The 17,207-nt window shown below is 46.5% G+C and overlaps 1 protein-coding gene across 3 annotated transcripts in view; it reads right to left on the bottom strand.

Annotated features, from left to right (window-relative positions):
- atp2c1 (ATPase secretory pathway Ca2+ transporting 1) overlaps nt 1–17,207 on the bottom strand; it is a 112,168-nt gene that overhangs the window by 27,616 nt on the left and 67,345 nt on the right. For all 3 annotated transcript variants that reach the window (XM_085989278.1, XM_085989280.1, XM_085989281.1), the window contains exons 16-17: nt 8,437–8,541; nt 2,207–2,363 (exon numbers count right to left, since the gene is read on the bottom strand). In XM_085989278.1, coding sequence (XP_085845404.1) covers nt 2,207–2,363; nt 8,437–8,541 — 262 coding nt within the window. The remainder of the gene's footprint in view (nt 1–2,206; nt 2,364–8,436; nt 8,542–17,207) is intronic.

The raw sequence follows: 17,207 nt of genomic DNA, 5'->3' as shown, positions 1-17,207 counted from the left end.
CTGCAAGTTTATTTCCTGCAAGTGCCTATCCAGTCTCCCCTTGAAAACATTGAGTGTCTCCACTTCCACCACTTCCGTCAGCAGCGAGTTCCAGGTCCCCAACACTCGCTGCATAAATTTTTTTTGATCATATCCCTCCTGTATCTCTTGCCCAAAACCTTAAATCTGTGCCCCCTAGTCCTTGTACCATCAACTAGTGGGAACAGCCTTTCCCCATCTAGCCTATCCAAACCCATCATAATCTTGTACACCTCTATCAAATCACCCCTCAACCTCCTTTGCTCTAATGAAAACAAATCCAGCTTCTCCAACCTGTCCTTGTAGCTAAGATCCCCTATTCCCAGAACCATTCTGGTAAATCTCCTCTGCACCCTCTCAAGGGCCTTCACATCCTTCCTAAAGTGTGGTGACCAGAACAGGACTCTAGTTTACTCTGAAAGTGGAACAAAGAAATGGCAGACCAATTAAATACATACTTTGGTTCTGTCTTTACAAAGGAGGACACAAATAGCCTCCCAGAGATGTCGGGGCACATAGTGTCTAATGAGAGGGAGGAACTGAAAGAAATCAGTATTTGTAGGGAAATGGTGTTGGGGAAATTGACGGGATTGAAGGCCGATAAATCCCCAGGGCCTGATAATCTACATCCTAGGGTACTTAAGGAAGTGGCCCTAGAAATAGTAGATACATTGCTGGTCATCTTCCAAAATTCTATAGACTCTGGAACAGTACCCATGGATTGGAGGGTAGCTAATGTTACCCCACTGTTCAAAAAAGGTGGTAGTGAGAAAATGGGGAATTATAGACCGGTAAGCCTGACATCGGTAGTGGGGAAAATGCTAGAGTCCATTATAAAAGATGTAATAGCAGAGCACTTGGAAAACAGTGACAGGATCAGACAAAGTCAACATGGATTTACAAAAGGTAAATCGTGCTTGACTAATCTACTGGAATTTTTTGAGGATATAACTGATAAAATAGATAAGGGAGAACCAGTGGATGTGTGTATTTGGACTTTGAGGGCTTTCGATAAGATCCCGCATAAGAGATTAGCATGTAAAGTTAAGGCACATGGGATTGGGGGCAAGGTACTGACTTGGATAGAGAACTGGTTGGCAGACAGGAAACAAAGAGTTGGAATAAACGGGTCTTTTTCCGAGTGGCAGGCAGTGACTAGTGGGGTACCGCAGCGATCGGTCCTAGGACCCCAGCTATTCACAATATATATTAATGATCTAGACGAGGGAACTAGATGTAATATCTCCAAGTTTGCAGACGACACAAAGCTGGGTGGGCGTGTGTGCTGCGAGGAGGATGCCGAGAAACTCCAGTGTGATTTGGACAGGTTGGGTGATTATACTGCATCTGCCCAATGTGGATAAATGCGAGGTTATCCACTTTGGTGGCAAAAACAGGAAGACAGATTATCTGAACGGCAATAGATTGGGAGAAGGGGACGTGCAACGAGACCTGGGTGTCCTTGTGCACCAGTCGCTGAAGGTAAGCATGCAGGCGGTTAAGAAGGCAAATGGTATGTTGGCCTTCGTAGCGAGAGGGTTCGAGTACAGGAACAAGGATGTCTTGCTGCAGTTGTACAGGGCCTTGGTGAGACCACACCTTGAATATTGTGTGCAGTTTTGGTCGCCTTATCTGAGGAAGGATGTTCTTGCCATGGAGGGAGTGCAGCGAAGATTCACCAGACTGATACCTGGGATGGCAGGAATGACGTATGAAGAGAGATTGGGTCGATTGGGCTTGTACGCGCTGGAGTTTAGATGAATGAGAGGGGATCTCATTGAAACTTATAAAATTCTAACAGGACTAGGCAGACTAGATGCAGGAAGGATGTTCCCGATGGCAGGGGAGTCCAGAACCAGGGGCCACAGTCCAAGGATAAGGGGTAAGCCATTTAGGACAGGGATGAGGAGGAATTTCTTCACCCAGAGAGTGGTGAACCTGTGGAATTCTCTACCACAGAAGGCAGTTGAGGCCAATTCATTAAATATATTCAAGAAGGAGTTAGATATATTTCTTAAGGCTAAAGGGATCAAGAGATATGGGGAGAAGGCAGGGACAGGGTACTGAGTTTGGATGATCAGCCATGATCGCATTGAATGGCGGAGCAGGCTCGAGGGGCCGAATGGCCTACTCCTGCTCCTATCTTCTATGTTTCTATGTTTTCATGCTATAAATAAAATAACATTACCTCGGAGTCCAGCAGTGCCCATGTAAGTCTTTTCCTGATGATACAACTCCTTCTGTTGCTGGGTGAGTGGCAGAGTTTGCAAGTGGCTGCTGTAGCTTGAGCAAAATCGAATCACGTGCTCATAAGCCCCTTTCATAAAATAAATCTCTGCTTTATCCTGTACGGAAAGAAATGTCGAGCTAGCATGACACACTGTGCAATTGGTTTCAGCAACTTTATTGAGGTGTGCATGACATTTTTTGGGTTACTGCCCAAGGGAAACAGCTATCACAATGTCAGCACGAGCCAAGCAGCCAATCCGAGTCAGCCAGATTACTTGCACTCGAATAGTTGCAGCAGTCTTACTTCAATAGGCAAGTGTTAAAAAAAACTGTTAACAATTGAAAATATTTGCGCTGACATGCTATTTGACATGTGCCCAGGTCACAGAACAATGTGCACTACCTTGGTCAATCTTGTTCCAATGTACCAGATTTCTGCCAATAGTTAGTGGAATGCAAATTAAACAAATTCCAGTGCAATGCAGCTTGCTGTGCTCTGCAAGTCTAATGATTTAGCTTCTTGCAGGCTCAGGTTCTCGATATTAATCGCCCCATGGCAGGTGAGAAGAGGTCGGGGTTAAACCCTAAAAACTGGGAAAGCGTCCACAACCCACCGCTTATGTGCCCACTGCTGTTTTTTTAATTTTTTTTTTAATACAGTGGCAGGTTGCGAGGCACCCGTGTATCCCATCTTGGAGAGGCATGACGCTTCATTCTCACATTTAAATCAGTGCAATTTGGAGCCAATTTAAATTTAAACTACTACCACGCGGGTTTCCCAGGGGTCGGGAAACCCGGCTGCGATAGGGAGGAGCGCTCTGCCGGCTCTAGCCAGCGATCGACAACACTCCCTCTCCCCGGCCCCCGATCTTTGATCTGCAGCGCGATCGATCTCAGCCTCCAACCTCCAGCCTGTCCCCACAATCGATCTCACCCACCAACCTCCAGCCTGTCCCCGCAATCGATCTCAGCCACCAACATCCAGCCTATCCCTGTGATTGACCTCACCCACCAACCTCCAACCTGTCCCCGCAATCGATCTCACCCACCAACCTCCAGCCTGTCCCCGCAATCGATCTCACCCACCAACCTCCAGCCTGTCCCCGTGATCGATCTCAGCCTCCAACCTCCAGCTTGTCCCCGCAATCAATCTCACCCACCAACCTCCAGCCTATCCCCGTGATTGACCTCACTCCCCAACCTCCAGCCTGTCCCCGTGATCGATCTCAGCCTCCAACCTCCAGCCTGTCCCCGTGATCGATCTCACTCCCCAACCTCCAGCCTGTCCCCGTGATCGATCTCAGCCTCCAACCTCCAGCCTGTCCCCGTGATCGATCTCACCCACCAACCTCCAGCCTGTCCCCGTGATCGATCTCAGCCTCCAACCTCCAGCTTGTCCCCGCAATCAATCTCACCCACCAACCTCCAGCCTATCCCCGTGATTGACCTCACTCCCCAACCTCCAGCCTGTCCCCGCAATCGATCTCACTCCCCAACCTCCAGCCTATCCCCGTGATCGATCTCAGCCTCCAACCTCCAGCCTGTCCCCGCAATCGATCTCACTCCCCAACCTCCAGCCTATCCCCGTGATCGATCTCAGCCTCCAACCTCCAGCCTGTCCCCGCAATCGATCTCACTCCCCAACCTCCAGCCTGTCCCCGTGATCGATCTCAGCCTCCAACCTCCAGCCTATCTGTGATTGACCTCACTCCCCAACCTCCAGCCTGTCCCCGTGATCGATCTCAGCCTCCAGCCTATCCCCGTGATTGACCTCACTCCCCAACCTCCAGCCTGTCAGTGATCGATCTCACCCGCCAACCTGTCCCCATGATTGATCTCAGCCTCCAACCTATCCCCGTGATTGGCCTCACTCCCCAACCTCCAGCCTGTCCCCGTGATCGATCTCACCCACCAACATCCAGCCTATCCCTGTGATTGACCTCACCCACCAACCTGTCCCCGCAATCGATCTCACCCACCAACCTCCAGCCTGTCCCCGTGATCGATCTCAGCCTCCAACCTCCAGCTTGTCCTCGCAATCAATCTCACCCACCAACCTCCAGCCTATCCCCGTGATTGACCTCACTCCCCAACCTCCAGCTTGTCCCCGCAATCAATCTCACCCACCAACCTCCAGCCTATCCCCGTGATTGGCCTCACTCCCCAACCTCCAGCTTGTCCCCGCAATCAATCTCACCCACCAACCTCCAGCCTGTCCCCGTGATCGATCTCACCCACCAACATCCAGCCTATCCCTGTGATTGACCTCACCCACCAACCTCCAACCTGTCCCCGCAATCAATCTCACCCACCAACCTCCAGCCTATCCCCGTGATTGACCTCACTCCCCAACCTCCAGCCTGTCCCCGTGATCGATCTCACCCACCAACCTCCAGCCTATCCCCGTGATTGACCTCACTCCCCAACCTCCAGCCTGTCCCCGTGATCGATCTCAGCCTCCAACCTCCAGCCTATCCGTGATTGACCTCACTCCCCAACCTCCAGCCTATCCCCGCAATCGATCTCACTCCCCAACCTCCAGCCTGTCCCCGTGATCGATCTCAGCCTCCAGCCTATCCCCGTGATTGACCTCACTCCCCAACCTCCAGCCTGTCCGTGATCGATCTCACCCACCAACCTCCAGCCTGTCCCCGTGATTGACCTCACTCCCCAACCTCCAGCCTATCCCCGCAATCGATCTCACTCCCCAACCTCCAGCCTGTCCCCGTGATCGATCTCAGCCTCCAGCCTGTCCCCGTGATTGACCTCACTCCCCAACCTCCAGCCTGTCCCCGCAATCGATCTCAGCCTCCAACCTGTCCCCGTGATTGATCTCAGCCTCCAACCTCCAGCCTATCCCCGCAATCGATCTCACTCCCCAACCTCCAGCCTGTCCGTGATCGATCTCAGCCTCCAACCTATCCCCGTGATTGACCTCACTCCCCAACCTCCAGCCTGTCCCCGTGATCGATCTCAGCCTCCAACCTCCAGCCTGTCCCCGTGATCGATCTCAGCCTCCAACCTCCAGCCTGTCCCCGTGATCGATCTCACCCACCAACCTCCAGCCTGTCCCCGATCGATCTCACCCACCAACCTCCAGCCTGTCCCCGTGATCGATCTCAGCCTCCAACCTCCAGCCTGTCCCCGTGATTGATCTCAGCCTCCAACCTCCAGCCTGTCCCCGTGATCGATCTCAGCCTCCAGCCTATCCCCGTGATTGACCTCACTCCCCAACCTCCAGCCTGTCCGTGATCGATCTCACCCGCCAACCTCCAGCCTATCCCCGTGATTGACCTCACTCCCCAACCTCCAGCCTGTCCCTGCAATCGATCTCAGCCTCCAACCTCCAGCCTGTCCCCGCAATCGATCTCAGCCTCCAACCTGTCCCCGTGATCGATCTCACTCCCCAACCTCCAGCCTATCCCCGCAATCGATCTCAGCCTCCAACCTCCAGCCTGTCCCCATGATCGATCTCAGCCTCCAACCTCCAGCCTGTCCCCGCAATCGATCTCAGCCTCCAACCTCCAGCCTGTCCCCATGATCGATCTCAGCCTCCAACCTCCAGCCTGTCCCCATGATCGATCTCAGCCTCCAACCTCCAGCCTATCCCTGTGATCGACCTCAACCCCCTACCTGACCCACGATCGACAACACTTCCCCCACAAAGATCTCCAGCCTGCCTCCTGCAATCGACTTCACCCACCCCCTCCAAACATCTGGCCAGCCCCGCAATCGACCTCACCCTCCCAACTTCCGGCGTGTCCCACTATCAACATCACCACCTCCCCAACCTCTGGCTTGCCCCGTGATCGACTTCACCCCCCCCCCCCAAAACTTCCGGCATGCCCCCGTGACCGACCTGAACACCCCCCAGCCCAACCCCTGATCTCTGGCCTGCCTGCGATTGCCGGGTCCGTCCCCAAGGGCTTCCTGCCGATGGTTTTCCCACCTGGCAGCCGGCCAGCCTGTCAATCTGGCTCGCTACGGGCAGGAACAACATGCATTTATATAGCGCCTTGGACATAGTAAAATGTTCCAATGCGCTCCACAAGAGCTTTATCAAACAAAATTTGACACCGTGCCACACAAGGAGAAATTAGGGCAGATGGCCAAAAGTTTGGTCAAAGAGGTAGGTTTTAAGGAACATCTTAAAGGAGGAAAGAGAGGCGGAGAGGTTTAGGGAAGGAATCCCAGAGCTTAGGGCCTAGGCAGCTGAAAGCACGGCCACCAATGGTTGGGTGATTATAATCAGGGATGCTCAAGAGATTGGACGAGTGTAGATATCTCAGAGGGTTGTAGGGCTGGAAGAGATTACAGAGATAGGAAGGGACGAGGCCTTGAAGGGATCTGAAAACAAGGATGAGAATTTTTAAAATCGAGGCGCTGCTTGACCGGGAGCCAATGTCGGTCAGCAAGCACAGGGGTGATGGGTGAACGGAACGGAAGATAAAAATTATGAGGTCCTGCCGTTAAATTCGGCAGGACCACTGCGGACATATCGGCTTCCCCCCCCCACTACGGCGCTTCGCCACGCCCTCACTGCGTCCCTGTAAATAGCGGGGCCAAAATCTCAACTGGTAATTACAACTTGAGCTTTTGGTGCCAAAGTTCATCTCCCTCTGATTTAGATGTTAATAGTCTCTGTTCCCGAACAGCACTGTTGTCAAGAGTTTGACTCCTACAATTCTGGTGATTTGAGATCAAATCTGAACTATGGTAAGTTTCATTGAACCCAGAAAAAGAATGCAGAATTTGGAGCACCAGAAACGAGGGGAGGAAATGAGTACACTTCAGCTTCGGGGCTTACAAACACAGAAAGTTAATCCTTTGCAAAAACTACTGCCCAGGAAAATGATTAATTCTAGCTCTGTCCAAGTTTACTTCATTGCTGAAGCTATAACACCAGGAAATAAAATTATACCAAGGGCCAGGTTATAAACTGCATTAGGCTATGTGAGCAGATAGTAAAGCAGTAGATCTACAATGTTATTGGAATAAAGATTGTTTTAAAAAAAGCCCTGCAGGGTTTTCACTGTGTGTAAAATTACATTATACCAGCAAACGACTTGGTTTACCGCCCAGCCCTTCCCTGGGTGAGGGAGAAACGGATGATTCTGGTGTGCAATAAAGCAACTGCATCCCACAATATAAACCTGCCATATTGTGTCTGAACAATATTTACATCATTTCCATTGAATATTTTCTGCACACTCCAATCACATCACATCACATTTCAGTAACACTTCGAAAATTCTTATCACACTGTTGCACTGACACCCAAACCACAAAGCGCCATTAAATGCAATGTTTTGATTTTTTTTTTACATCACCTGGATGGGGGTGGGGAATGTTTTTAGGTGCCAGCCTTGGCTCAGTGGTAGCAGTCTCACCTCCAAGTCAAAGGTCCTGTGTTCAAGAACTCACTCCAGAGGTTGAGCACATAATCTCAGCTGGCACTCCATTGCAGTACTGAGGGAGTGCTGCATTGTCAGAGGTGGCCTTTCAGATTGGGTGTTAAATCAAACGTCTGCCTTCTCAGGTGGACATAAAAGATCCCATGGCACTACTCAAAGAAGCACAAGGGAGTTTTTCTGGTGTCCCGGCTAATATGTATCCCTCAACCAACAGTACTGTAACAGTTAAATTAGTCATTTCTTTAAATTGGTCATTATCTCATTGCTGTTTGTGGGAGCTTGCTGTGCGCAAATTGGCTGCCGCGTTTCCTGCAGTACAACAGTGACTACACTTCAAAAAGTACTTCAGTAGCCGTGAAGCACTTTGCGCTGTCCTGAGGTTGTGAAAGGTGCTATACAAATGGAAGTTCTTTCTTTATATTTAAATGGTCTCCCCTCTACACTTCTGGCCTGATTACTATAGAATTTTGCAGAATCAAGTCCAAGAACATGTGTAAAAAGCAAGTGCAAACTGTAGGATTACGACAAATGACCTTAGTTATTGCTAGTATGAGACTGTTCGAATTCTGGAGCACAGCAGTTCTTTTTGGGAGGGGGGAGGGAAGGAATGCTGTGCACACAAGACATACTAGTTGAAAATTATTCGACTACTGCATGAAGTTTTAAAACATTAAACAACATGTGGTAAGGATAGCTCCGTAACAGAATGTTCAATAGGTTGATTCTTTAGTACAACAGTGTGAATGAGTGTTGTCGAGATTAAAGTATGTTTAACCTGCTGAGCTCTGTGCACACACTTCACAGCCATCCATTTCTGCTCGGAGGTAAACGGATAGTCAGCTCGTCTTACATAATCCTGCTGGAGGCCTTCCAGACCCATCTAAGGGGGGGGGGGGGGGGGGGGGGGGAACAACAAGACATTAATCACTTAAATACCTTTCCCTAGGTACATAAGAATACCTGTACAAGTACCTTGGAGTCATTACTCTCTCAAGTGGATTAACAGAGATATGAATAATCAGACTATTTAATGACATTAACATATTCATGTGCAAGGTAAAATTACAGTTTATCCTTGTGTTATTAATCCAATTCACAACTATCAGTCAATAAATTTGGCACAAAAACAACCACATTTCCTTGCTCATTGTAGCAATGAGAAAATTGAGAAGCTTTATTCATTTGTCCTGTTTATATTTAGTTTAATTTAATGAATGATTTAATTATAGAATCGTAGAATGATACAGAACAGAAGGGGGCCACTCGGCCCATCGTGCCTGTGCCGGCTCTTTGGTAGAGCTAGCCAATTAGTCCCACTCCCCCCTGCTCTTTCCCCATAACCCTGCCAATTTTTCCCAATAGGTATTTATCCAATTCCCTTTTGAATGCTATTATTGAATCAGCTTCCACCGCCTTTTCAGGCAATGCATTCCAAATCACAACAACTCGCTGAGTAAAAGAGTATTTTCTCAGGTCGCCTCTGGTTCTTCTGCCAATTACTGTAAATCCGTCTCCTCTGGTTACCGACCCTGCCACTGGAAACAGTTTTTCCTTATTTACTCTAGCAAAACCACCCATGATTTTGAACACCTCTATCAGATCTCCTCTTAACCTTCTCTGGGAACAACCCTAGCTTCGTTAGTCTCTCCGCACCCTCTCCAAGACCTTGATATCCTTCCTAAAGTATGGTGCCCAGAATTGAACAATACCTCAGCTGAGACCTAACTAGTGATTTATAAAGGTCTAGCATAACCTCCTTGCTTTTGTACACTATGCCCCTATTAATAAAGCCAAGGATCCCATATGCTTTTTGAACAGCCTTCTCAACTTGTCCTGCCACCTTCAAAGATTTGTGTACAGACACCCCCAGGTCTCTCTGTTCCTGCACCCCCTTTAAAAATGTACCATTTAGTTTATATTACCTCGCCTCATTCTTCCTACCAGAATGCATTACTTCAAGCTTCTCGGAGATAAATGTTATCTGCCATGAGTCTGCCCATTTCACCAGTCTATGTCCTCCTGAAGTCTGTTACTATCCTCCTCATTGTTGACTGCATTTCCGAGTTTCGCGTCATCTGCAAAATTTTAAAAATTATGCTCCAAGTCCAGGTCATTATAAAAAAAACAATGGTCCCAATACCAACCCTTGGGGAACACCACTGTATACTTCCCTCCAATCTGAAAAACAACTGCTCACCACTGCTCTCTGTCCCTTAGCCAATTTTGTATCCACACTGCCACTGTCCCTTTAATCCCATGGGCTTTAATTTAATTAACAATCTATTCTCAAACGCCTTTTTAAAGTCCATATATAAAATCGACCGCACTACCCTCATCAACCCTCTCCGTTACTTCAAAGAACTCAATCAAGTTAGTCAAGCACAATTTGCCTTTAACAAATCCGTGCTCACTTTTATTTAATCGGCCCATACTTTTCCAAATGCCAATTAATTTTGTCCCGTGTTATTGCCTCTAAAGTTTCCCCACCACTGACATTAGGATGACTGTCCTATAGTTTTTTTGAATTCTTTCATGGGATGTGGGCATCGCTGGCAAAGCCAGCATTTATTGCCCGTCCCCAAGTTGCCGGGTTAAGAAAGCTTCCCCTGGTCTGTGCTGTATTCGATTACTGCAGCTCCACAAATGTAATGCAAAAAGGAGGAATAGCAGCCACGGTTCTTGGTCCTGAACCCATCTACCCTGCAGGGTCTGATCATGTGTAGGTACAGATCTGAGCTCCGCTATGGCAGCCCATATAATTGGTCAACCTCACTGTCCAGCTCAAACAGGGACAATAACCACTTGGGCAAGACCAGAGGTTGCCACATGTGGAAATGTGTCCCAGCAGGAGTCACTACCTCCAGAAAAGCTGCAGCAAGGGAGCAATATTATAAATTTATAAACTTATAGCAACAGCGTTATTTTCCACTGCATCCTATGGATTTTGCACCAGCTGCATAGAATCCATGAAGCAGGGGAAGGGGTCCATGAAATTCATCAATTAATTTTTTAGCATTGTACAGGAAACTGTGTGTTATCCGGAGGCTAAATGTCCGGCAAGCTCGAGCCACCGGCAAAAATCAGGAGCCGTTTTGTTAGGTTTTTTTTCTTCTCATGGCTTTTTTTTCCCCCAACAGTCAGGCTCTGCAAAGTCTCTGTAGCTTAGCAACAGCTTCAGAGAGACGCTTCCAAGGTACGGGCCAACTGTTTAGAAGCTGTTGCTAAGCAACAGTGTTTGTTGTCAGATACGGAGATGAAAAGCTCCGTATGCTTCAACATTAACGCTGGTGTGTCCGGCAGTTTTGAGGGAACGGCAACAGCTCGGTCCCGTCGGTGCCGGATAGCACAAAGTTTCCTGTACATTGATTTTAGGAAGCATGATGAATTTTATAACTTCACACAACTCGTGCAAAATGTACGTCCCTGGTTACTTGCATCAGTTGATAAATGCTTGCATGTTATAATTTCTCATCCTGCAGACATCTCAGTGTCAGTGAAACCATGTTGTCTCAAAGGCAAAAGAAAAAAAAACACAATGTAAAATGCACAAAACTGAATAAAATAGTTAAACCAATGTATATATATTTTTTTTAAGATATACATGAGTTGATTTCAAGACAATAAACCTCATTGTAGGGGTCTGTCACAAATCCCCAAGACTAAACTCTATAATGAGATACAAAAGCAAAATACCACGGAAGCTGGAAATCTGAAAAAGAAACAGGAAATACTCAGCAGGTCAGGCAGCATCTGTGGAGAGAGAGAAACGGGGTTAACGTTTCAGCTCAATGATCCTTCATCAGAACTGGAAAATGTATTCCATTTCCAGTTCTGATGAAAGGTCATCGAGCCGAAACGTTAACCCCGTTTCTCTCTCTCCACAGATGCTGCCTGACCTGCAGAGTATTTCCAGCATTTTCTGCTTTTATCTCTAATGAGGTAACTGCCCCATGTTAATCTCAGACATCGATCACTCCCTGGTTACCACAGTGGAGGCGGTAGATTCACAGCACTGACCATTTCCCTACCTCCCAAAACCGATTAACAGATAACACTCCTTTAAGTCGCTCATATTAAAGTGGTACATATTTTCTGTGAAGGTTAATCCATTACTTACGAATTATTATTTTTTTTAAACATGGAAAGAAAGCATTCAACTCCCAGCAAGACTCGAGATTCCTCTGCATTAAATTGGGAGGGTTTGATCTAAATAATCCCTTAACAAAATCATTCAGAGTGAAATTTAATTTTATGGAATTAATTTGTAATCAACTACTGTCAATTGCTGATAAAAACACACATATCATTAATCTGCTGCACTGAATTACCAAACTGTTACTGCAAATTATCAAAAGAAATGTACTAAATGCTCTGGCTGAGTCCAGCAGGCAATTGCCTGAAGCATAACAGGGTTGACAGCAGACATAAAAACGTGTTTGCTTTAGTTGGACAACCTTCACTCAGTACTAAACTGAGTTAAGCTGTCAGACCAAATCTGATTGCACCATCATATTGGATGGCACAGGTTTCCACATTTATATATATATATAGCTAGGCCAAGTAACATAACAAATTTAAAAGTGTGCTTCAGTTTGTTTGCATATGGAACTCTTAATTCAGCTTCTGAAAGGTGTTCATGTTTAGTTCATTCAATATAGGGGGGGAAAGGTGGTTGGCATCATTAGAGAGAGAGAGAGAGAGAGAGAGAGAGAGAGAGAGAGAGAGAGAGATACAGATTTGACTTAGCAACAGCCAGTGTTCAAGATTGAAGTAAGGCCTTGGGATGTTTATAGTTTTGCCATACGATAAATATCCCACCACATACTATTGCAAGCTTCGCAAGGGGATGTTGAAGTACAGATCGGTTGAAGGACTGTACGTTGAATATAAACTACCGAATGTTGATGTACGAGAAATGTAAACTTGTGTGCATTGGGTGAAGGACAGTGCTTTTGACCGGAGACTACCAAATACGGCCAGGTCACTTCCAGTTTAATAAAGAAAAAGTGTACAAGAAAGAAGCTTTTGTGTTAGGTTTCTCTCTTCCCTAAACCTTTCTTGAGCACATGTCTACACTCAGAACTGCTGACGAAACTCCGCTTGTAAACTATGTTATTCTTTGAAGAAGTTGTACTCTGCTTTTAGATTGTTTGTTAAAAGTAGGAAAATAAATTGATCGCAACCATGAGACTGAATTCTTTACTACTCAACGGAACAACAGAAGACTGTTTAAAAACAGAGTTATAGAATTTTTTATCTTTTGATGTGAGGTGAACAACACACAAGCCCTGTCTAGATAGCAGCTGCCAGCTTCAAAGCCCAATGCCTCACGTCTGTCTATACTGATTGCACACAGACAGTTTCCTATCGGGACGAAATGTTTAGATTGTTTCACAGAAACATAGAAGATAGGAGCAGGAGTAGGCCATTCGGCCCCTCGAGCCTGCTCCGCCATTCAATGAGATCATGGCTGATCATCCAAATTCAGTACCCTGTCCCTGCCTTCTCCCCATATCCCTTGATCCCTTTAGCCTTAAGAAATATATCCAACTCCTTTTTGAATATATTTAATGAACTGGCCTCCACTGCCCTCTGTGGTAGAGAATTCCACAGGTTCACCACTCTCTGGGTGAAGAAATTCCTCCTCATTTCAGTCCTAAATGGCTTACCCTTTATCCTTAGACTATGACCCCTGGTTCTGGACTCCCCGACCATCATAAACATCCTTCCTGCATCTAGTCTGTCCAGGCCTGACAGAATTTTATAGGTTTCGATGAGATCCCCTCTCAATCTTCTAAACTCCAGTGAGTATAAGCCCAATCGACCCAATCTCTCCTCATAAGTCATTCCTGCCATCCCAGGTATCAGCCTGGTGAATCTTCGCTGTACTCCTTCCATGGCAAGAACATCCTTCCTCAGGTAAGGCGACCAAAACTGCACACAATACTCAAGGTGCGGTCTTACCAAGGCCCTGTACAGCTGTAGCAAGACATCCTTGTTCCTGTACTCGAACCCTCTTGCTACGAAGGCCAACATACCATTTGCCTTCTTAACCGCCTGCTGCACCTGCATGTTTACCTTCAGCGACTGGTGCACAAGAACACCCAGGTCTCTTTGCACTTCCCCTTCTCCCAATCTATTGCCATTCAAGTAATAATCTGCCTTCCTGTTTTTGCCACCAAAGTGGATAACCTCACATTTATCCACATTATAGTGCATTTGCCATGTTTCTGCCCAATCACCCAATCTGTCCAAATCGTACTGGAGTTTCTCGACATCCTCCTCACAGCTTACCCTCCCACCCAGCTTTGTGTCGTCTGCAAATTTGGAGATATTACATCCAATTCCCTCGTCCAGATCATTAATATATATTGTGAACAGCTGGGGTCCGAGGACCGATCCTTGCGGTACCCCACTAGTCACTGCCTGCCACTCGGAAAATGACCCGTTTATTCCTACGCTCTGCCTTCTGTCCGCCAACCAGTTCTCTATCCAAGTCAATACCTTGCCCCCAATCCCATGTGCCTTAATTTTGCCTCAGACAACTGGCCAAAGTACTGCCGGGCTCGGGAAGGAAAAACCAGTCAGGGTTTCAGCACATGACCAGTATTCAGTGACTCTTGCTGAAAGTGCGCGCACGTGGGGAATCAAACGAGGACAGCATTGTCTTGGCTGTGACGCTCTCCAGTCAAATAGCCTGCTGCCACTTACTTTCCAGACTTCAAAATGACTAACGGCTACATGGGCAAGGTACTAAAGGGTGTGCGTCACCTGAAACAGGATGGAGAGAGAGAAGAAAAATTACACCAGCCACACCCCATGTATTCACTGATGAGTTTTCATTTTTCAAGGCCAGCCTTTTAAACACAGTTCAGGCATAAGCTACCAAACACAGCAAATTAGAAACACACTTATAATTTTAAAGGAAAACCATTTATGATTGCCTCCAACAGGATCAAATACCATTAACCTTTAATGTATTAGCTACATAGAGATTTACGGCAGAGAGGAGGCCATTCGACCAATCGCGTGTTACGGCCAACAAAGAGCTCTCCAGCCTAATCCCACTTCCCAGCTCTTGGTCCGTAGCCCTGTAGGTTCCGGCACTTCAAGGGCATATCCAAGTACTGTTTAAATGTGATGAGGGTTTCTGCCTCTACCGCCCTTTCAGGCAGTGAGTTCCAGGCCCCCACCACCCTCTGGGTGAAAAAAGTTCTCCTCAACTCCCCTCTAATCCTTCTCCCAATTACTTTAAATCTGTGCCCCCTGGTTATTGACCTCTCTGCTAAGGGAAATAGGTCCTTCCTATCCACTCTATCTCGGCCCCTCATTATTTTATACACCTCAATTAAATCTCCCCTTAGCCTCCTCTGTTCCAAAGAAAACAACCCCAGCCGATCCAATCTTTCTTCGTAGCTAAAATTTTCCAGTCCTGGCAACATCCTCGTAAATCTCCTCTGTACCCTCACTAGTGCAATCACATCATAAATTGTCCCATGTTTATAGTCTATTCAGTACATTGAGGATTAAGACTAACTTTTAAGCAATTAATTAAACTGGAGTCTTCATACCCATGCTGTAACAAGCTCGTTAAGTGCTATATTTAATTTGGCAAATGGAGTTCATTCATGAGAAAGTACCCACCTCCCATTTACTTAAAGTGTCTAATTCATTAGGGGAACGCAATCTCATTATTAATATTCTGAAATACAACCATAAAGAAAAAGACAAAGTGACAAGATGATTATGTAATCTTGCAAGGTATCAAAGCAAAAAACACTTGGATTAGCAGCAAGGTGTCCTTTAAAAAAAAATTCATTCCCTTTAACGGGCTGCGCGGCCCATTCAAATTTCCACGCACGCACTGTTCTTCCTATTGTAAGGCCGGCAAGCAGCCTGCGTGGGAGCTCCAGACAGCTGCGCGGCCACGCTTAAAAGGAACAGCCTATTTCTATGCAAGTCAACTGCTGATATACAAATTGTATTTTTAAAAAGTGCCAGTGAGAGAAACATATTTTGACAGTCAAATCAACAGATTTTAACTATTTACAACTGTCCAGTCTGTATGAAAATCATATAAATCAAGTCCTTACAGATAGCACTGCATACTGGATAGAAAGGGCAGATTGGCAGGTGCGTCAGCCAGTGGCTCAGTTGGTAGCACCTTTGCCTCGGAGTCAGAAGGTTGTGGGTTCAAGTCCCCACTCCAGAGACTTGAGCAAAAAATTCCAGGCTGACACGGAGGTGCAGTCTTTCAGATGAGACATTAAACCGAGGCCCCGTCTGCTCTCTCAGGTGGATGCAAAAAATCCTATGGCACTATTTCGAAGAGGAGCAGGGGAGTTGTCCCCGGTGTCCTGGTCAATATTTATCCCTCAACCAACATCACATTGCTGTTGTGGGAGCTTGCTGTGCGCAAATTGGCTGCTGCGTTTCCTACATTACAACAGTGACTACACTTCAAAAAGTACTTCATTGGCTGTAAAGCGCTTTGGGACGTCCGGTGGTCGTGAAAGGCACTATAGAAATACAAGTCTTTCTTTAAATGTACGTTATCAAATGAGCTGTGGCTTTAATAGCACTTTACTATTTTGACCTACCAGTTACGTTAATAAATGCAACTGGAACTTTGTAAACCACTTTGAAAGCTTTCAGTAAGCCAGCCTCCTAACCATAATGACGTAACTGGCATCCCTATCATATTGTCAAGATTTCCATGTGTTACTCGGGTACAGTAACATAAAACCATCAAGTCTGTCACATTTCCCAGAGACAACACACGCACTAGATAAATCCGCTTTCCCTCTAACTGGAATTGTGGTCACTTTTGGGCAACTCCGTGATGCTTCATACAGGAAACTTTCTGTATCCGGCACGGACAGGACCGACGTGTTGCCGGTTCATCAACAATTCCGGATAGCCGAACGCTATAGTAAAAGATACGGAGCTCAGAGCTCCGTATAAAGCAACAAACCCTGTTGCAGCTTCAAAACAATCGGCACAAGTTGCAAGCGTCTCTGTAGCTTAGCAACAGCTTCAGCTACACCCTTGCACAGCAACAAATGGAGTAAAAAAAGTAACTAAAAGTAAAAAAAAGTTACCTGAACTGACTCCTGAATTTTGCCGGTGGATAGAGCGTTCCGGTTATTTAGGGGCAGGTTAATTGAAAGTTTCCTGTATATCTACATACAGACTTAAAAGCAATCCAGACAATCCCTTAAAACAAAAGCAAAATACTGCGGATGCTGGAAATCTGAAATAAAAACAGAAAATGCTGGAAATACTCAGGTCAGGCAGCATCTGTGGAGAGAGAAAAAGAGTTAACGTTTCAGGTCGACGACCTTTCGTCATCTGTTGAATGTTGAATTCTGATGAAAAATCATCGACCTGAAACGTTAACCCTGTTTCTCTCTCTCCAAAGATGCTGCCCAACCTGCTGAGTATTTCCAGCATTTTCTGTTTTTATTTCAGACAATACTTGGTTGAAAATAATGGACATTTTGAAGAGGGGAATAAAGGAAAGCCAATTAATATTCTGAATAATGC

The sequence above is a fragment of the Somniosus microcephalus genome, chromosome 5 (assembly GCF_052327205.1).
Source record: "Somniosus microcephalus isolate GS21.2 chromosome 5, FLI_Smic_1.0, whole genome shotgun sequence".
Taxonomy (NCBI): Eukaryota; Metazoa; Chordata; class Chondrichthyes; order Squaliformes; family Somniosidae; genus Somniosus; species Somniosus microcephalus.
This window is presented reverse-complemented; position numbering and strand designations above follow the sequence as displayed.